This window comes from Mytilus californianus, unplaced genomic scaffold (genome assembly GCF_021869535.1).
Source record: "Mytilus californianus isolate M0D057914Y unplaced genomic scaffold, xbMytCali1.0.p SCAF_2, whole genome shotgun sequence".
Taxonomy (NCBI): Eukaryota; Metazoa; Mollusca; class Bivalvia; order Mytilida; family Mytilidae; genus Mytilus; species Mytilus californianus.
Window position 1 is genome coordinate 117,829,765 of NW_026262668.1, and position 19,240 is coordinate 117,849,004.

General features: G+C 31.6%; 1 protein-coding gene and 1 long non-coding RNA gene across 2 annotated transcripts in view; one reads left to right on the forward strand and one right to left on the reverse strand.

Annotated features, from left to right (window-relative positions):
• LOC127728673 (uncharacterized) overlaps positions 1-19,240 on the reverse strand; it is a 96,777-nt gene that overhangs the window by 52,257 nt on the left and 25,280 nt on the right. The gene's annotated exons all lie outside the window — the stretch shown is intronic.
• Positions 1-19,240, forward strand: part of LOC127728638 (coiled-coil domain-containing protein 18-like) — a 57,177-nt gene that overhangs the window by 15,841 nt on the left and 22,096 nt on the right. Inside the window, exons 7-20 of the mRNA XM_052236165.1 lie at positions 693-814; positions 2,464-2,567; positions 3,095-3,282; positions 3,718-3,875; positions 5,758-5,894; positions 6,253-6,473; positions 8,798-9,049; positions 9,277-9,411; positions 10,581-10,775; positions 11,946-12,113; positions 13,006-13,148; positions 17,425-17,588; positions 18,006-18,103; positions 18,695-18,810. Of these exons, the coding sequence (XP_052092125.1) occupies positions 693-814; positions 2,464-2,567; positions 3,095-3,282; positions 3,718-3,875; positions 5,758-5,894; positions 6,253-6,473; positions 8,798-9,049; positions 9,277-9,411; positions 10,581-10,775; positions 11,946-12,113; positions 13,006-13,148; positions 17,425-17,588; positions 18,006-18,103; positions 18,695-18,810 (2,201 nt within the window). The remainder of the gene's footprint in view (positions 1-692; positions 815-2,463; positions 2,568-3,094; positions 3,283-3,717; positions 3,876-5,757; positions 5,895-6,252; positions 6,474-8,797; positions 9,050-9,276; positions 9,412-10,580; positions 10,776-11,945; positions 12,114-13,005; positions 13,149-17,424; positions 17,589-18,005; positions 18,104-18,694; positions 18,811-19,240) is intronic.

A 19,240-nucleotide genomic window follows, 5' to 3' on the forward strand; every position in this document is an offset into this window, starting at 1 on the left:
AATAAATATGTTACAGATTTTATTTTTCAAATTATTTTTTATATCTTTATTAATACTCGGAAACAGAACATGTGTAACATGAGTATAACATACAAATCAATTATAAAAACAATTTGAATGAGTTAAAAGCATTATAATTTTGAATTATTATTACTTATGTATTCTGGATCCTTTGCACTTTTTATGCTAATTTTTAAATGAAAATTATTTTCCTGAGAAAAAAAAATCACCTTGAAACTTTTGAATAATATATCAGTTTCAGAACAGAATGACAGAATTATGACATTTAGATATGAAAAACATGTACCAATACTATGTAAAATCTAAATGAGTCTAGTATATATTGTGAAGAAAACAAGATTATTCTTATTCTTGATATTATCAGAATAGAAGTGTCAAACATTTGAAGATCATGTAACATCATAACTTAATTTCAACCAAGCATGCAACTGCTGTGCTTGAAAAAAATCATTTTACATTTTAGGGGGAAAAAGTCTTGGTGAAATTTCAGCATGAATAATCCAGAAGGTTGAAAATTTATTTTAACAGATAAAAAACAGCATTAAAAATTGTGATTTCATAAAATTCCAGTTAACCAAACATGTAGCATTCTATCAAAATCTGATAGCCTATCATGAAAAGCTGAAGTATTGAATATGATGAAATATCAAATATTTTACTCCTAATTTCAGATGGAAGAAAACGAGGATTATCTACGAGACAGTCTTGCTCATGGGAACAGGGAACGTGAAGAACTACTTGAAAAACTTTCCCTATTACAGTCTAAAGTGAGAAATCAACATGATGATATCAGGTACAGTGTTTCCACAGGATGTCAATCTGCCAGTAAAAACTTGTAACCAATGGGCCAATATATACTGCTCATAATGGCAAACATATTATAAGAAGTAGTGAAATTGTGTAATGTTCTGAATTTTTAAATGCGAAAAAAGCAAGTAAATCCTATCAATTTTGAAATATCTGTTTTATTGTATGGTCCAGTATAACTGAGTTTGGATAAGTTTGCTTACAGTTCCAAATGTCAAATGAAATAATTGACCAACTCTGCAGGACATACATAGCTACAAAAATACCTCCTGTGGACTATTGACCAACTCTGCAGGACATACATAGCTACAAACATACCTCCCAAGGACTATTGACCAACTCTGCAGGACATACATAGCTACAAACATACCTCACATGGACTATTGACCAACTCTGCAGGACATACATAGCTACAAACACAATGAAACATACCTCCCATGGACTATTGACCAACTCTGCAGGACATACATAGGTACAAACATACCTCCCATGGACTATTGACCAACTCTGCAGGACATACATAGCTACAAACATACCTCACATGGACTATTGACCAACTCTGCAGGACATACATAGGTACAAACATACCTCACATGGACTATTGACCAACTCTGCAGGACATACATAGGTACAAACATACCTCCCATGGACTATTGACCAACTCTGCAGGACATACATAGCTACAAACATACCTCCCAAGGACTATTGACCAACTCTGCAGGACATACATAGCTACAAACATACCTCCCAAGGACTATTGACCAACTCTGCAGGACATACATAGCTACAAACATACCTCCCAAGGACTATTGACCAACTCTGCAGGACATACATAGCTACAAACATACCTCCCAAGGACTATTGACCAACTCTGCAGGACATACATAGCTACAAACATACCTCCCAAGGACTATTGACCAACTCTGCAGGACATACATAGCTACAAACATACCTCCCAAGGACTATTGACCAACTCTGCAGGACATACATAGCTACAAACATACCTCCCAAGGACTATTGACCAACTCTGCAGGACATACATAGCTACAAACATACCTCCCAAGGACTATTGACCAACTCTGCAGGACATACATAGCTACAAACATACCTCCCAAGGACTATTGACCAACTCTGCAGGACATACATAGCTACAAACATACCTCCCAAGGACTATTGACCAACTCTGCAGGACATACATAGCTACAAACATACCTCACATGGACTATTCTTACTATTTACACATCTATTCAAATCTGTAGTTTAAATCATTCTTAAAATTTTTATGAAAAATTGCAGACACAAGGTTTTGACACAATATGGTCAATAGTTATAATTTGTCACCCTAGTTATAATTCCTTTATGATGCTGAAAAAAGCCATACCTCTATAATGTTATTTGCTGGTTGTCTACTGAGCATATAATGAGACACCATGGTGCATGTGTTAGTCTATTCACACTTTGTACAATTATTGAAATTGTTATAATTGAAATACAGGCAAGAAGTATCTCTTGAGTCTACAGTTTGTGGTTAAAAATTTATTTTACATGGGTATTTCAGTCCAGAAATGACTATAAATTCAGAAAAATACAAATTTGTTGACATGGTTTGATATTATTTGACATTTTTATTTTTAGACAATATCAGAGTGAAGAAAGGGTAGAAATGGAAACAAAGAATCATTTAGAACAACAAAATATGGACCTGAAATCACAACTAGCTAAGGTTACAGCTAAACATAGTATGTTATTATTTTTAACAGGAAGTACTTTCAATATAAATGGTCATAGCTTCAGTAACATGCTGCTTGTAGTTGAAATTAAAAAAAAAATTTTGGGAAAATAACCAGAAATTTAGTATGAAACTGTCATCTTAAACAAAATTGAAAAAAGCTATTCAGTACAGTTTTCAAGTCTTTAATTACTATGGGTTCCCAAGTTTACATCATATATATGTATGAGTTGAAAAGTTATGCTTATGCATTAACAAACATTTCTTAATTTTCATGGCAATTTTGTAGTCCTGCCTTAAGTGAATATAAAAAAAAGACTGGAAAAAAACCTGCTTGAAATTTTATGTATCTATTGTTTGTTATTGCATAAAGCATTCTTGGATCTTCTTTTCATTTAGTTTGAAAATAAGTATGGTAGTTGCATCAATGTATATATGTTCAAATACAAACTGATGTCTTGTTGTATCCAACAGTTTAACTGCCTTGGTCAGCTGATTTTAATTTTGTACCAATGATTTTATAATGTTTATTTTAAGATAAATCTGACAATGAGTTAATGATGATGGAGAGTATTAGAAAAGAAAACACACGACTGAAGTCACAAGTAAACAGACAACAAGAACAGTTAAATACCTGTACACAGGAGATAGAAGAAAGTAGAACCATGCTGGTCCAGCTAGAACAACTAGCTTCTCAAGTTCAACAGGATCAAAGCAGAGGCAGTGTTAGTATAAATTGATAGTTTTCTGTGTGGGGTCAAACATTATATACATTAAAACTTTGTATTTATGCATTAGTCAATAAACCTTAGGTGTTATTAAATATGGTGGGACTTTTTTCATCTAGATAATTATGAACTTATATATAAAAAATTAACTGAAAATTATTTGGAATATAAATGCATTGATCATATGGAATATTTGTCAGTAGCATATTATTTTTCATGCATGTACAATTTAGTCTCTTACTTTACAAATAATTGCTTTATGTATAAATGGTTTGTTCAGTTATTACAAGATACTTTGTTTTTCTGTTTTTTTTCCCCAGGTTTTTATGCTGAAAATACAATATAAGAATATTCAGCAGACTAAACCATTAAAAAATACAAAATTATATAACAGTTATTTTGATACTCAATTTTATTATACATTCTTTATAGAGAGGTGCAAGTTTCAATGACAGTGGTGTATGTAGTGTGAGACAGGATCAAGGGGCCTCTGGTGGCTTTTATAAGTCTACACAGATTGAAATTGATACCTTTACCACAGAACAAATTTCCCCAAGGGGAGGAGCTAGAGCTATCTTACAGGATCTCAGGTAGCTTTTATTACAAGTTTTAATAGTGCAACAAACAGGAAGAAGCTCTAACTGAATAACAGAATCTCAGTTACGACAAACTTCCCCAAGGGGAGGAGCTAGAGCCATCTTACAGGATCTCAGGTAGCTTTTATTACAAGTTTTAATAGTGCAACAAACAGGAAGAAGCTCTAACTGAATAACATGATCTCAGTTGCGACAAACTTCCCCAAGGGGAGGAGCTAGAGCTATCTTACAGGATCTCAGGTAGCTTTTATTACAAGTTTTAATAGTGCAAAAAACAGGAAGAAGCCCTTACTGAATAACAGGATCTCAGTTACGACAAACTTCCCCAAGGGGAGGAGCTAGAGCTATCTTACAGGATCTCAGGTAGCTTTTATTACAAGTTTTAATAGTGCAAAAAACAGGAAGAAACTCTAACTGAATAACAGGATCTCAGTTACGACAAACTTCCCCAAGGGGAGGAGCTAGAGCTATCTTACAGGATCTCAGGTAGCTTTTATTACAAGTTTTAATAGTCCAAAAAACAGGAAGAAGCTCTAACTGAATAACAGGATCTCAGTTACGACAAACTTCCCCAAGGGGAGGAGCTAGAGCTATCTCACAAGATCTCAGGTAGCTTTTATTACAAGTTTAAATAGTGCAACAAACAGTAAGTAGCTCAAATGTATAAGATGATCTCAGTTATGACAAACTTTAATTCTACAACAAACTTTTTAAAGGAAAATAGTCAAACTGTCTTACGGAATATTAGGAAGACATTTTTGACAACTTTGATAAACTGCTCAAGGGGAGAAGTTCAAACTTTTTTATAGTATCTTAGGAAGCTATCCTTTATGACAAGCTTTATGCTACAACAAACCTGGTGAGGCGGAGCTGTTTTACAGTACTTTCATGTAGCTTTTTAATGACAATGATGAAAACTGCAACGACCTTCTCCAAGGAGGAGGTGACTATTTTATTGTATTTGGTAGTTTCCATTGAGAAATCTATGTCTGTTATAGGGTTTGCATGTTATTTGACATACATGATATTATATATTATACATCATTATAACTTATTTGAGTTTGGTTAGTATTTTAATAGATTTTGCAATATGTTAAAGTTTTAAACATGATATGCTAAGCTTTTTAGTGAAAATCAGTTTGTCCATCTTGCAAGAGCTCTCAAGCCTTCATTTTTTCGTGTATTTTTCCAAAAATGTTATGAAAGGTATCAATATGGACAATACTTAAATTTAATTTCAAAGATTGGACGGTACTCATTACAAATTGTTTTTGAATGTATTGCTCTTTGAAATATAAAGTACATTGGAAATTGTCTGCTGAAATCTTTTTAAGTTCTATAAATCTTCAAAATTAGATCTTTAAAAATGATAATTTCATATGTGGTAGCTGAATTTATTAAATATTGTTCTCATTGTTATATTGACAATTTTTATTCACCTGCCGTTAATATAATTAAAGAAGACATATAATACATTGGTGGTGATTCAAAATTTTTTTAACATTTTATGTACCTTTGAAATATAAATATTGTGAAAAATTGTGTTTGTAAGTGTTGGTATGCCTAAGTTTCTGTCAAAGCAGGTATTGATGAAATTATTATTAACCATTTATACTGGCAATATCTCAGTCAAATTGAAAAAGGTTACTGATGGAAAATATTAAGAGAGCTGTTGCTGTTGAAATATAAATTATATGGCAAATTGTCTTGTCTTTGTTGGTTAAATAATTCAATGTCCTTGGCAACATCCTAAAGATAAAAAGTTAAAAAGTTAGCAGTCTGTTATATGGAAATGTTTATTTTATAACTTAATATCACTTATAATAATTATGTAATATATAATTAAAGAAGAAATATAATATATTTGAATTTTAAGGATGCAGTTAGCTATGAAAGATGCAGAAATCCAGAGTTTACAGGCCAATCTTCAGTCAAAGGAAGCCAGTAGTCAGACTGTTGTCATAGAAAGCCTCAAGTCAGATCTTACATCTCTCATTGATAATAATAAAAAAGGTTGGTATATAAATGTTAAACATTTTGTATCAGAAAGATTTTATTTATCTTTTGATGAGGAGGAAAGCACTAATATCCCCCTATATAAACATGCACTTGCATCATTAACCACTATCAACATTGTTGTTCTGCTGGACTTCAAGGTTCAGTATCCTCAAAAAAAGTTTGAGCACATGATTTGATCCTATAATTTAATTCCATAATAACATCAAGTGACAATGTCTACCTCTCACAACTAATACACATTGTCACTATGCCACTAAGAGGAAAGACTGGTGACAGTAGTGATTAAGGTGTGCCAAAATATCGGATCACATTATGCTGGTGGGAATAATAGAAATATGAATTTATTTTTCAGGACTTAGTAGGGCACAAGAGATGGAATCAGCCATTAGTTGTTTAGAAGCTGACAAATCCAAGTTAGTAAGCCAGTTAGCCGAGGCCAAACGAGATCTGACTGATAGAGAAACCCAGAATACTTCATTAGAAACCAGAATCAATCAGCGTAATACTCAGCTAATAGAACTCCAGGAACAAATTAATCAAAAGTGTATGGAAATAACAACCATTGAACGTGAGGTAAGACTATGGTACTTATGCTAGGTGATAAATTGTAAGATTTACAATGTAATCAAATATTCAGGTAAGCTTTTGTTAGCTATAAAATAGACTAAAGAAATAACAACCATTGAACATGAGGTAAGACTATGGTACCTATGCTAGGTGATAAATTGTAAGATTTACAATGTATTCTAATATGACGTGCTTCTTTCGCTTTGTAAACAACACCGTGATAAAATTCTCGATATATCTATACTTAGCGCAGACTCCGAGATGTACATAATAATGGCTGTTAAAATATACCTCCCACGTAAATCCACATGTATCGTAACCTATGTGCAAACGCTATGTCGATTTCGCTGTGTTAAAAATTACAATTAAAAAAAAACTACAGAACCTTTATTCTTATTCTGAGGCATATCAAAAAGAACTAATGCATTAGAGATCGGAAAAATGTACAAAATCAAAATAAATTAAAATTCCGCGAAATTCCTTGAATGTTTTTGGCGCATTAATGTCATTTCAAAACATGATGTCATACGAATGAAAACGACAAAGCTGAAGTGTTTTCCGCTGCGTTTACCTTCTTAACTCGGATAATATTGCATTAAAATAAAATTTGAGGTAGGTGTTATTTTTTTTCTATTCTATTGCATTATTCGCACATTTACTGATTTCAGCAAGTCAACATGGCGGCTCCTTGCTTACAAAATGTCAACAGTGAATTTGACGGTAGCTTACGAGAAAAAAATGTAAATTAAAAATGGCAAATGTTGGGTTTGAGAATTAAAAGAATCAATCACATTTTTTCTAGCGGTTATTTAAGAAATGATTCATGCAAGCTACAGATTTATTAGATTTTTTTTACATTTATCTAACAGTGGGTAAAAAAGAACAGCCACACACACGGCATACCCACCCTCGCTTCAGTTTTTCAATGACAGTATTTGTCCTATTAGAATCGAAATAATTCATGGAAGCCATAGATTTGTTGTAAATTTACACATGGCCTGGGCCGTGATATTCGTTAATTTTATCCGTCGCTAACGCTCAGGATAAAATTTGAATATCACGGCCCAGGCCATGTGTAAATTTCCAACAAATCTATGGCTTCCATGAATTATTTCTTAAATCAAATATTCTGATTCAGGTAAGCTCTGTTAGCTATATGACAGAAAAAGAAATAACAGTTAATCCTTGTAAGATATATAAGTACAGGGAGATGGTATGTTAGATCAAGTTGTGTCACCTATGAAAAAACAGATTTCATCATCATCTCAATAACCACCTAGTTTGTAAAACTGGAAACCTAGAACATTTACCATTTTAATGTAAATACACCTCTTAGGAAAGACTACATCTAAAACACCAACAATGACCATTAAATTTGTGCAGTAAAAATTTGAAATTTTACTCCTCAAGAATGACCATCAAATAAGTTTGTAGTTTTAATCAAACCATAAGTATAAATTTTGGTCAAGTGATCAAGTGATAACAAAAAAACTGTACTTGAACAGATGTAACATAACATAAAAGATACTGACTAAGTAAATGTATAATTGCCTTTCGTGAACAACTTATGTAAACATGTATGGGAAATAGGTCAGCAACCTGTCAATAGAGGGTCACTGTGTCCTACACTTCAGATTAAGTTTCAGTTCTGAGTTCATGCCTTGGCAGCTATATATGTAACAGGATCATCTTAAATTTTGTTAATATGCATTCATGGGAGTTGGTCAGTATAGCGGAAAAGAAAGGTTACTGTGACTTACATTCAGGCATTTATTGACTTTGTTAAAATTTTAACTTCATACTTTAAATCTCAGAAACTAAGTAATTAGATCATTTTAACTAGTGCATGTGCATATGCATTTTGGGAAAAAGTAAGTTTTTCAGCAAAGTAGGTCACTTAGTTTCATTTCATGCTTCATTGACTTTATCTATTTTGAAGATGGTTTCATATCTTGTTAACTACTAGTTATAGGAATTTGTATAGAGATGTTTGTAAGAGATGAAGTCAGCATTAAATAAAAGTATGTCCTTATTACTTAGATATCACACTTGTTAATTGATATTTGCTAAGTTTTGCTTCCAAGTTCATTTCTTTTTACTTACAAGTAAGAGGATCCTATCAACCTGTGTGGAGATGCATCTGTCACTCTTTTAATTCTATTTTCCATGATTTCTGTCATTAAATTATTTAAGCATATTGCAAAGGTTAAGCAAACTTGTAATCATAGTTAACTTATGTTTTATCATCCTACTGATTATTTGTCACCAATCTTAGTTGAATGGTTGAAGTTGTCTTGGTTTTTATATATATGTGGACCTTTTTATTTCAGTCAAGAAGAAAAACTTCACAGATGGCAAATCTTGAACAACAGCTGGATCAGAAGATGACAGAATTTTCTACAACTGTAGCTCGCATGAAACAGCTTGAGGAAGAAGTGGTTTCTAAAGAGGATGAGGCTAATCGCTATCAGAAAGAGTTACATGAGAAAAATCAAGCTTTACAGAAAGTGAGGACTTCAACTGATCAGAACCAACAACTTCAAAGAGAACAATTTCAGGAATATGAAAAACAAATAGATATTGTAAGTTTAATTTGAATTATTTGTAGTAAAATGGTATTCTTTTATTTTGAGAAGAAAAAAAAAACAGGAATGATTATGTGGAGAAAAAAACACATCATATTTAGGTTACTAATATATTGTGTGTATCATTCATATCATTCATTTCTATTGTTTTATTAAAGTTTTAGAAACAATAGGAACTTTTTCTGTTATGTATTGCTGTAAATTGTAAAGATTTTATTTTGCAGATTCAAAACGAAATGGATAAAGCCAGCAGTGAGCTGAAGAACAAAGAAAGAGAAACAACACATTTAAGGAGAGACCTTGAACATGCTAATTCGCATATAAAAAGCATAGAACAATCATTAAAGACTACTAGAGAGGTGAAGTAACATGCTTTGCTCACATTGATTTATAAAACATAGAATTATACTATATATATTTCAACATCTAAAGCAGTTTTCTAATTTTGGTATGAATAATTATTATAAACCTTAAATTTAATCTTCTTGTAATGAGTTAAGCCTTGCTCAAATTTGAAATGATCATGTTGTTCAGAGAAGAAGATCTTTTACAAATTCCTGTGTAAAATGAAAATGACTTCAAAACACTTCAATTTGTTTAAAGATTTACATTCATCAAGAATGCTCAGAGCCCAGAATCAAAAGAAAAAAACATTTGTATGTCCCCACCGCAACAGAAGGGGTATTAAGTGTTACCCTTGTCCGTCTGTCCGTCCTTGCATCCCAAAATTGATTTCCTTTCTCTATCTTTAGTTAGCCTCAACCAAATGTTATGAAACTTATACACAATGCATATTACCACAAAACACAGATCAAATTCAAATTTGGGTTGCGTTACTTTTGCTGTTCTTGAGTTATCTCCCTTTATAAAGTTATATGCAAGTGGCGGCATCATCTATGGACACATTCTCCATTTATTTTTTAATACATGGGGAGTTGTACAATCTAAAGAGACTAATAAGGAATAGCTACAACTGTCAAAGGACATATTTGTTTGAGGTTGGAACTGTTTTAAAAGTAAACAATTATTTTTAGAATTTATCAACCTTAAAGAGGTAAAACATGGCAATTGTTGAAGCACTGACTACTAGGTTGAATATGTCTCAGAGTTCACCTGAAGTTTTTTTTACCTAGTTGTAATAAAAGGGAAGTATAATATTTCAGATTTGTGGCTGTGTTACAACTTTTTTTCATGATTAAAAACAATCAGTTACAAATACTTTACAAAAGAAAGACACATAAATACAGAAGGAGTTATATATGAAGAAAAAGTGACCCAGAAAAGACTTTGCATGTAGCCAAAGGACCAAATGTGACAATTATGTTCTTCAGGACAGTTATACTAAGTCATGTTGTGGTTCTGATGTTTTCTGAGCATGTCTAGATGAAGGCTTTCATGATTGAACATTTTCAAAAATATTTGTTTGTTTTTTGACAAGTGCCAAAGCATATTATGTATCAACTGAAACCAAATATGACAGTGGTTCCTTCTGTGATGCTGTATTTTATACATATTTATTGTATTTCAGGAGTTAAATGTCAAGTCTAAGCAAAACAGAGAGGCTCTGTCACAACTTGATGTACAACAAACAGAGGCAACATCCCAGATAAAACAGATGGAGACAGCACTGCTGGTCTGCAGAGAAGAAATCAAATCTTATATTGAAGCATTAGAGGATTCTAAGGAAAGATTTGATAGAGAACTCCAATACAAAGAAGATAGGGTTTGTTGATGATATGGCATTTAACAGTTTCTTTAATACTTTACTAGATGGTGACTTTATGGAATCATTAAGGTCATAAAAACAATTTACAAATTACAAATTAGTAGATGTGAATTTTTGTTATTTGATTTCAAGTTTTTTTATATGAAACTAATGAAATTAAATATAGAAAATTAAAATTATGAATTTATTTTATTTAGTCTAATAACCATTTTAGGGGATCTTTCTTAAATATTTAATGACATTCATTAAGTTTTATTCTTTGAACAAGACTAGAACCCATTGTTGTCCCCTTTGCAACACTGTGCAGGGGACACAGAAATCCCGAGCCATCTGTCTGTCTGTCTGTCTGTCCAGTCTTGTATGCCCTCTCATGTGTACAATTCTTGGCATATTTTCATGAAATTTATTTCATCAATGCCTGGGACAAGTTTGCAAATCATTACCCTAAAAACTATTATTAATGGAGTTATGCCCCTTGAAAATATAAATTACATGGAAAATTGCAAGGTAAGTGCTCTCTTGTAGGATTGTTATGAAATTTATATGGAAGGTTTATATCAGCAAAATTTAGGATGAGTTTGAAAATCAATGCTGATCAATTATTTTTACATGAGTTATGTCCCTTAGAAATGTAAATTTTATAGAAAATTGGATTATAATGACTGTCAAGTCTGCAACTCTAGTCAGATATTAATGAAATGTATATCAATGATTTATATCAGCAATGTCTCTGACAAGTTTGAAAATCAGTGCAGAATAACTATTTTTAAAGAGTTATGCCCCTTGGAAATATTAATTATATGAAAATTACATTGTAAATGGTTTTTGTGTTAGAATTTCATCAAGATATAATATGCATTCCAAATTGTTTCCATTTGTCAATTTTGTGGTTTATATTTAGTTTTTGTTTAAAAAAAAAGGTTTTTTTTTTTTTTTTTATAGAACATCTGTTTTTGCTAGGATTTCATTGTATTAATTGCTGGTGTCGAAATTTATGAAAATTAACACCCAATAAACATGAATTGTTTTGAATGCATCAGATTCTGTGCCTCAACCAAAGAATATGCAAGCAGGGCCCTTGCAGACATGTGAGTTTTCTTGTTTACATTTCTTTTTCTTATTTTGTACACCTAACCTTTAAAATATCTTTGTTGTAATTGATTTTAGTTACGGGAATTGGAAAGGCAGTTGAAACATGCTAGAAAACTTCATGATCAAAAACATCAAGAGAACCTAGATTTTGAGAAAACATTATATGAACACCAAACAATGTTACAACATAGCACATGCCGTATTACTGAGTTAGAAGATAGTCAGACTGAGTTACAACAACAGGTATTTTCAATTTTGTTTGCTTTAAATTGGCTTGACAATAAATTAATATATTGATTCATTAAGTGAAAACTGCACATTCTAAAAAAACTTGTATCTATAGCAGCTATTTAGAATTTAACATGATATTTGTGTTTTTATTTGTAAGTTCTATCTCTGCATTTACTGTGATAAAATATTTCTCTACTCAAGACAGTTAAATTTTTAAAATATTTAATATTTAACTGTCAAGAGTGGAGAAATATTGTATTACACTGGATTTAGTGGTGGAATCTGTTTTTCTAATGAATTTTAAACAATATATAGACAAACTTTGTCTTCTTTTTTCAATAATCAACAGAAGATGTGTTCTTTCTATGTGATTTCATTAGGCCTACTTGCCTTTTTTCATGACATCATTATAGAAAATGTGCCATCATAATTGAATAGTGAGCAATGAAGAACTGAAATTAAACGAATCACATGCTGATTATAAATAATAATCAAGCTGTCTGGGGGATCATAAATATATATACACTCTACTCTCGTTATCTCGAATACATTTAAGTCCAAATTCTGGATAACTCAAACAGAGTGTTTGGACCCTCAACAGTAATTAGTATACATATTTATTCCTTATATCTCAAATTTTCACTTGATTCCAATTAATTTCTTTGGTCCCAAGCGATTGGACGTAACGAGAGTCGACTGTATATGATAAAAAGATAACATCTGTATGATATGTACGGTTTATTAATATTGGTGGATTTGCTTGGCTTACTACTAAAGAAGAAAGTTTTTGCTTTTATGGAATTACAAATATATTTTATATATAAATATATATAGGTTATCATTAGTTGATACATATTTCTTAAAAATTTCTTTCCTTGAAGGTTATTTTATGTCTTTCTATCAGGTTTCAACTTATGAACACCTGACATTGACAGAGAAAGCACAGTTCATGACAGAACTACAGTCATTAGAGAGAAAACTTAAACAAGCTTGTATTGACCTGGAGGAAAGGACTAACACGATCACAAAATTAACAGATGCACTTAGGTACAGGATGTTATTGTGAATAGTATAAATCAGTATTATTTATACCACCAGTTTTTGTCGAGCTGCGACTTTTGTCAAAGAAAGCTCGACAAAGGGATAGTGATCCAGCGGCGGCGGCAGCGGTGGCGTTAGCTAACTTCTTAAAAGCTTTATATTTTAGAAGGTGGAAAACCTGGATGCTTCATACTTTGTATATAGATGCCTTATGTTACGAAGTTTCTGTCTGTCACATGTCCATTGTCCTTGACCTCATTTTCATGGTTCAATGACTACTTGAAAAAAAAGTTAAGATTTTTTATAATGTTAATTTCTCTATTATTATGAGTAATAGGATAACTATATTTGGTATGTGCGTACCTATCAAGGTCCTCATGCCCGTCAGACAGTTTTCACTTGACCTCGACCTCATTTCATGGATCAGTGAACAAGGTTAAGTTTTGGTGGTCAAGTCCATATCTCAGATACTATAAGCAATAGGTATAGTATATTTGGTGTATGGAAGGATTGTAAGGTGCACATGTCCAACTGGCAGGTGTCATCTGACCTTGACCTCATTTTCATGGTTCAGTGTTTAAAGTTAAGTTTTTGTGTTTTGGTCCGTTTTTCTTATACTTTATGCAATAGGTCTACTATATTTGGTGTATGGAATGATTGTAAGGTGTACATGTCCAACTGGCAGGTGTCATCTGACCTTGACCTCATTTTCATGGTTCAGTGGTCAAAGTTAAGTTTTTTAGTTTTGGTCCTTTTTTCTTATACTATATGCAATAGGTAAACTATATTTGTTGTATGGAAATATTTTAGGATGTACATGTCTGTCTCGCAGGTTTTATCTGACCTTGACCGGATTTTCATTGCTCAGTGTTAAAATTTGGTGTTTTGGTACATTTTTGTTCAACTATAAGCAATAGGTCACCTATATTTGGTGTATGGAATGTTTATAAGGTGTTTATGTCTGTCCGCCAGGTATCATATGACCTTAACCCCTTTTATATGGCTCATTGGTCAATATTAAGTTTTAATGCTGAACTTTGTTTCTTAGAAAATATAAGCAATAGGTCAACTATATTTGGTGTATGGAATGATTGTAAGGCGTATCTGTCTGCCTGGCAGGGTTCATATGACCTTGACCTTATTTACATGGTTCATAGGTCAATGTTAGTTTTTTTCATTCTTTACTGCCATCTTTAATCACAATAATCAATATCAATGGTATATCACTAAGTTATTTCACTCTTAACCACAGTTATTTCAGCATATCTTCATATAGCGGATAATAACTTATACAATTAGAAGTATGAAGACACTATGATAGTTGTCTTCAGCAGGCCTGGAAGCAGCTTTAGCGTTCATACAGGCATCAGCAGCAGCCACATTATCTCATTATTTACAGCTTAATATTTATAATGTATTTCTGATAGCATTTACTTTCAACATAACTTCAATTAGAAATACACGACAGGCGAGACATTTCTGTGTGTCCACTCTTGTATAAGAGTTAGGGCTATATTGCAATCACCTTGTCCATCTGTTTGTTTGTCTGTTCATCCAAAAATATGTCAATGGATAAAAATAATATTAAAAACTTCTTTATATTTGGCAGCAGTTTGACCGTGATGACTTGTAACGTGAGCACTTTTCAGATCTGTCAAACAACAACTTTTTAAGTGCAATAGTCTACTGGTCTGTGATATTTAATGTTTGGAATGTGGTTTCTTTATTTTTAATGCAATAGTCTACTGGTCTGTGAGATTTAATGTTTGGAATGTGATTTCTTTATTTCTAATGCAATAATCTACTGGTGTGTGAGATTTAATGTTTGGAATGTGATTTCTTTAGTTCTAGTGCAATAGTCTACTGGTCTGTGAGATTTAAAGTTTGGAATGTGATTTCTTTTTTTTAGTGCAATAGTCTACTGGCCTGTGAGATTTAATGTTTGGGATGTGATATCTTTATTTTTAATGCAATAGTCTACTGGTGTGTGAGATTTAATGTTTGGAATGTGATTTCTTTATTTTAAGTGCAATAGTCTACTGGTCTGTGATATTTAATGTTTGGAATGTGGTTTCTTTATTTTTAAATGCAATAGTCTACTGGTCTGTGAGATTTAATGTTTGGAATGTGTTTGGAATGTGATTTCTTTATTTCTAGTGCAATAGTCTACTGGTCTGTGAGATTTACTGTTTGGAATGTGATTTCTTTATTTCTAATGCAATAATCTACTGGTCTGTGAGATTTAATGTTTGGAATGTGTTTGGAATGTGATTTCTTTATTTCTAGCTATAGTCTACTGGTCTGTGAGATTTACTGTTTGGAATGTGATTTCTTTTTTTAGTGCATTAGTCTACTGGCCTGTGAGATTTAATGTTTGGAATGTGATTTCTTTATATTTAATGCAATGTTCTACTGGTGTGTGAGATTTAATGTTTGGAATGTGATTTCTTTATTTTAAGTGCAATAGTCTACTGGTCTGTGAAATTTAATGTTTGGAATGTGGTTTCTTTATTTTTAATGCAATAGTGTACTGGTCTGTGAGATTTAATGTTTGGAGTGTGATTTCTTTATTTCTTATGCAATAGTCTACTGGTCTGTGGGATTTAAAGTTTGGAATGTGATTTCTTTATTTTTAGTGCAATAGTCTACTGGTCTGTGAGATTTAATGTTTGGAATATGATTTCTTTATTTGTAGTGCAAAAGTCTACTGGTCTGTGAGATTTAATGTTTGGAATGTAATTTCTTTATTTCTAATGCAATAGTCGACTGGTCTGTGAGATTTAATATTTGGAATGTGATTTCTTTATATCTTATGCAATAGTCTACTGGTCTGTGAGATTTTTAAAAAATGTTTGGAATGTATTTGGAATGTGATTTCTTTATTTGTAGTGCAAACAGTCTAGTGGTCTGTGAGATTTATTGTTTGGAATGTGATTTCTTTATTTCTAATGCAATAGTCTACTAGTTTGTTGTTATGGACCATTGTTTTAAAATTAAATTTTTAGATAATGTTATGGACCATTGTTTTAAAATTAAATTTTTAGATAATCTCTTTACTTTCTTACTGTAAGTTTCCAATACTTTACTGACTTTTGTTCCAATGTCACAAACAGTTTCCAAGAAATATTGTCCATCAAATACTGAGACGTGGGTATGACAGATTCCATGCTGTTTGAATGGGAACTATCACTTTCAATACAATTCACCTTTAATAGTATTTTTACTGTACAGAAAAAAAGATATTAATCTCCAAAATCTGTTTATTATCCATGTAGTGTTTGAGACAAATTTATTGATGTTAAGGTAGATGGGGTGTCTAAATTATAATCCATAGAATTTTTTAATAATTTGCCAAAATGTAGTTTATATCAAGCTTTTTAAAAAAAAATGATAAAAAGAATGGGTCACGGGGCTTATTTTCACGCTACAGGTTGTTCAAAATTAACAGATTTTGTATAGATTATGCATGGAAAACCCAATTTTCTGCCATAAAACGAAAACTACACCATAGAATTTTGAGATAAAATATGAGAAGATAGCTTTAATAGTATACTTTCAGATAAGAAAAAGAAAAAATGGGGTCACCGGACCCGTTTTCTTGCTACATGATAAAATAGATAAATTCCTAACACATTCTATTGTAAAAGTACCTTCATCTGAATTATCTGCCCTTACATTTGAGTTGCCTCCCCTTATGTGGCAAAGTTGGAAAAAATTGAATCAAACAAAAGTTTTCTGTTTTTTGTAAAATACAACCATAAATATGATAAAACATGTCATTTTCTATATTGAAATGAAAATTCTTACACATGAATTACCTACTACTCTCAAAATTTGCACATTCTATTAAAGATCTAGACCGATTGTTTTCAGGTATTTAAAATCCAAGATGGAGGAAGACACCCTATCTACCTTAACATAAAATTTTAAACTACTATATTTGATTGATTCAGAGAGTAAGGTTGGAGAACTGGTGGGTTCAAAAAGTCATAAAATTGGCTGATTCATTGAATTATGGTTGAGTCAAGTGAAGAATATTTCATGCATATTCAGAACAAAATTCTTCAATGAAAATGTTTCCTTATATATTTAGATCATATATGAATATATCACCAAAAGGAGCAGTATGCTTTATACATGTACTGCAAATAGGGAATTGTACATGTATTCATGAATATCAAATATACACATTTGACAACATTAATTTATCCATACTTCCTGTGAATTGTTATTTTTTAATTGTTTCAGTAATGAAAAAAAATGTGTTATATGTTTAATACAGAAATTTAGAGGAAGAGAAAGGTCATATGAATTCTGAAATCAACATGTTAGAGCAACAGCTACAAGATGAACAGGAAAACAGTGATAAGAAGTCCTCTAGGATGAATAAACTAGAGAAGGATACAAGAGATCTAAGGGTACAGCTGGAACAAAAACTGGAGATGAGTAAGTTATAAGGCTGTTGTGACAGGAGGAAGTGGAAAAACTAATATATACATTTTATACTTTATAGGTACCTTGAAGGTCTGCAGTCCATGTCACAATAAATCTTAATCAATGACAATTCAGGATACTTTTGATCTAATTTAAATTGATATATGTTTTGGCAATCTTCAGAAATATTGTCCTAAAGAGTAAGAAGTTAAAACTTTTTCTGAAAGTTGCAAAGTAAAAGACATATATTTTGTTCATTGTTGGAAGACTTAAAAAAATATATTTAATTGATAAAAGATATTCTTCAGTCTATTTTTTTTAATTTGAATATGGTATTGCCAGTTTCAGCTGTTTCAAGGGATTTATATTTGTAAAATTTTCGGAATATGTAAAATTTGGATTATTTGGGTAACTATGATTATTTTTCAGTAAGTGATTATGAAGATCAGATTCAGCAGAGAGAACAAGATATGGACCAACAAACTCAACTTGTTGCTGAACTTGACAGTGAAGTCAAAAGACTACAGGTTAGATTACAATTTAAAACACCAGATTGTTGTTTCTTGGCTACATTTCAATAACTTAAAGGTTAAGATCACATTTGATTTATAATGTAGATTTATTGTTTTGAGTTTTAAAACCATTTACAAAAAGGCAATTGCTACACATAAAAAAAATTCTAGGGGAGACTCCCCAGAAAGTCATTCACTAATGGCTGTTGTCAGTGCATTGTCATTAGATATGAGTACAGGGGGACACTTATTTTTACATTACGTACGCAGCTGTATTTCATTGGTGAAGTGACATAGGGCTATGATGCAGTACATTAACAATATATTTACGATTTGATTGATACAGTACTGAAACATGATAAGATATCTCTTTCTCTTTACAAAATAATATGATACAATATAACAGAAAATCTTTGTAAAGGAATAATTCATAGAAATATGTTGAAATATTTTCTAACAATGCAAGTCATAATATTAATGGTATAGGTTTTGAACCCTATGTGTTAATGTATTGAATCTTTCATGTGTAAATACGTTTTTTACATATATTAAGTTGTATTAAAATTAATGATTCAATTGTTTATATCTATTATCATATACTGTTAGATAACACAAAGCCAGGCCCAGTGTGAATCTGATGATACCAGTAAACATTTACAAAAAGTGTTATATGAAAGTAAAGCCAAGGAAGAAATGATTGAAGATCTCAAAGATTCACTCAGGTATTAACTTTAATACAAGTTAAGGTAGATAGGGTGTCTTCCTCCATCTTGGATTTGGAAATACCAGAAAACAAGGTCTAGATCTTTAATAGAATGTGCAAATTTTGAGAGTAGTAGGAAATTCATGTGTAAGAACTTTCACTTCAATATAGAAAATGACATGTTTTATCATATTTATGGTTGTATTTTACAAAAAACAGAAAACTTTTGTTTGATTAAATTTTTTTCAACTTTGCCACATAAGGGGAGGCAACTCAAATGCAAGGGCAGATAATTCAGATGAGGGTACTTTTACAATAGAATGTGTTAGGAATTTACCTATTTTACTATGTAGCAAGAAATCGGGTCCGGTGATCCCATTTTTTCTTTTTCTTAACTGAAAGCATACTATTAAAGTTATCTTCTCATATGTTATCTCAAAATTCTATGG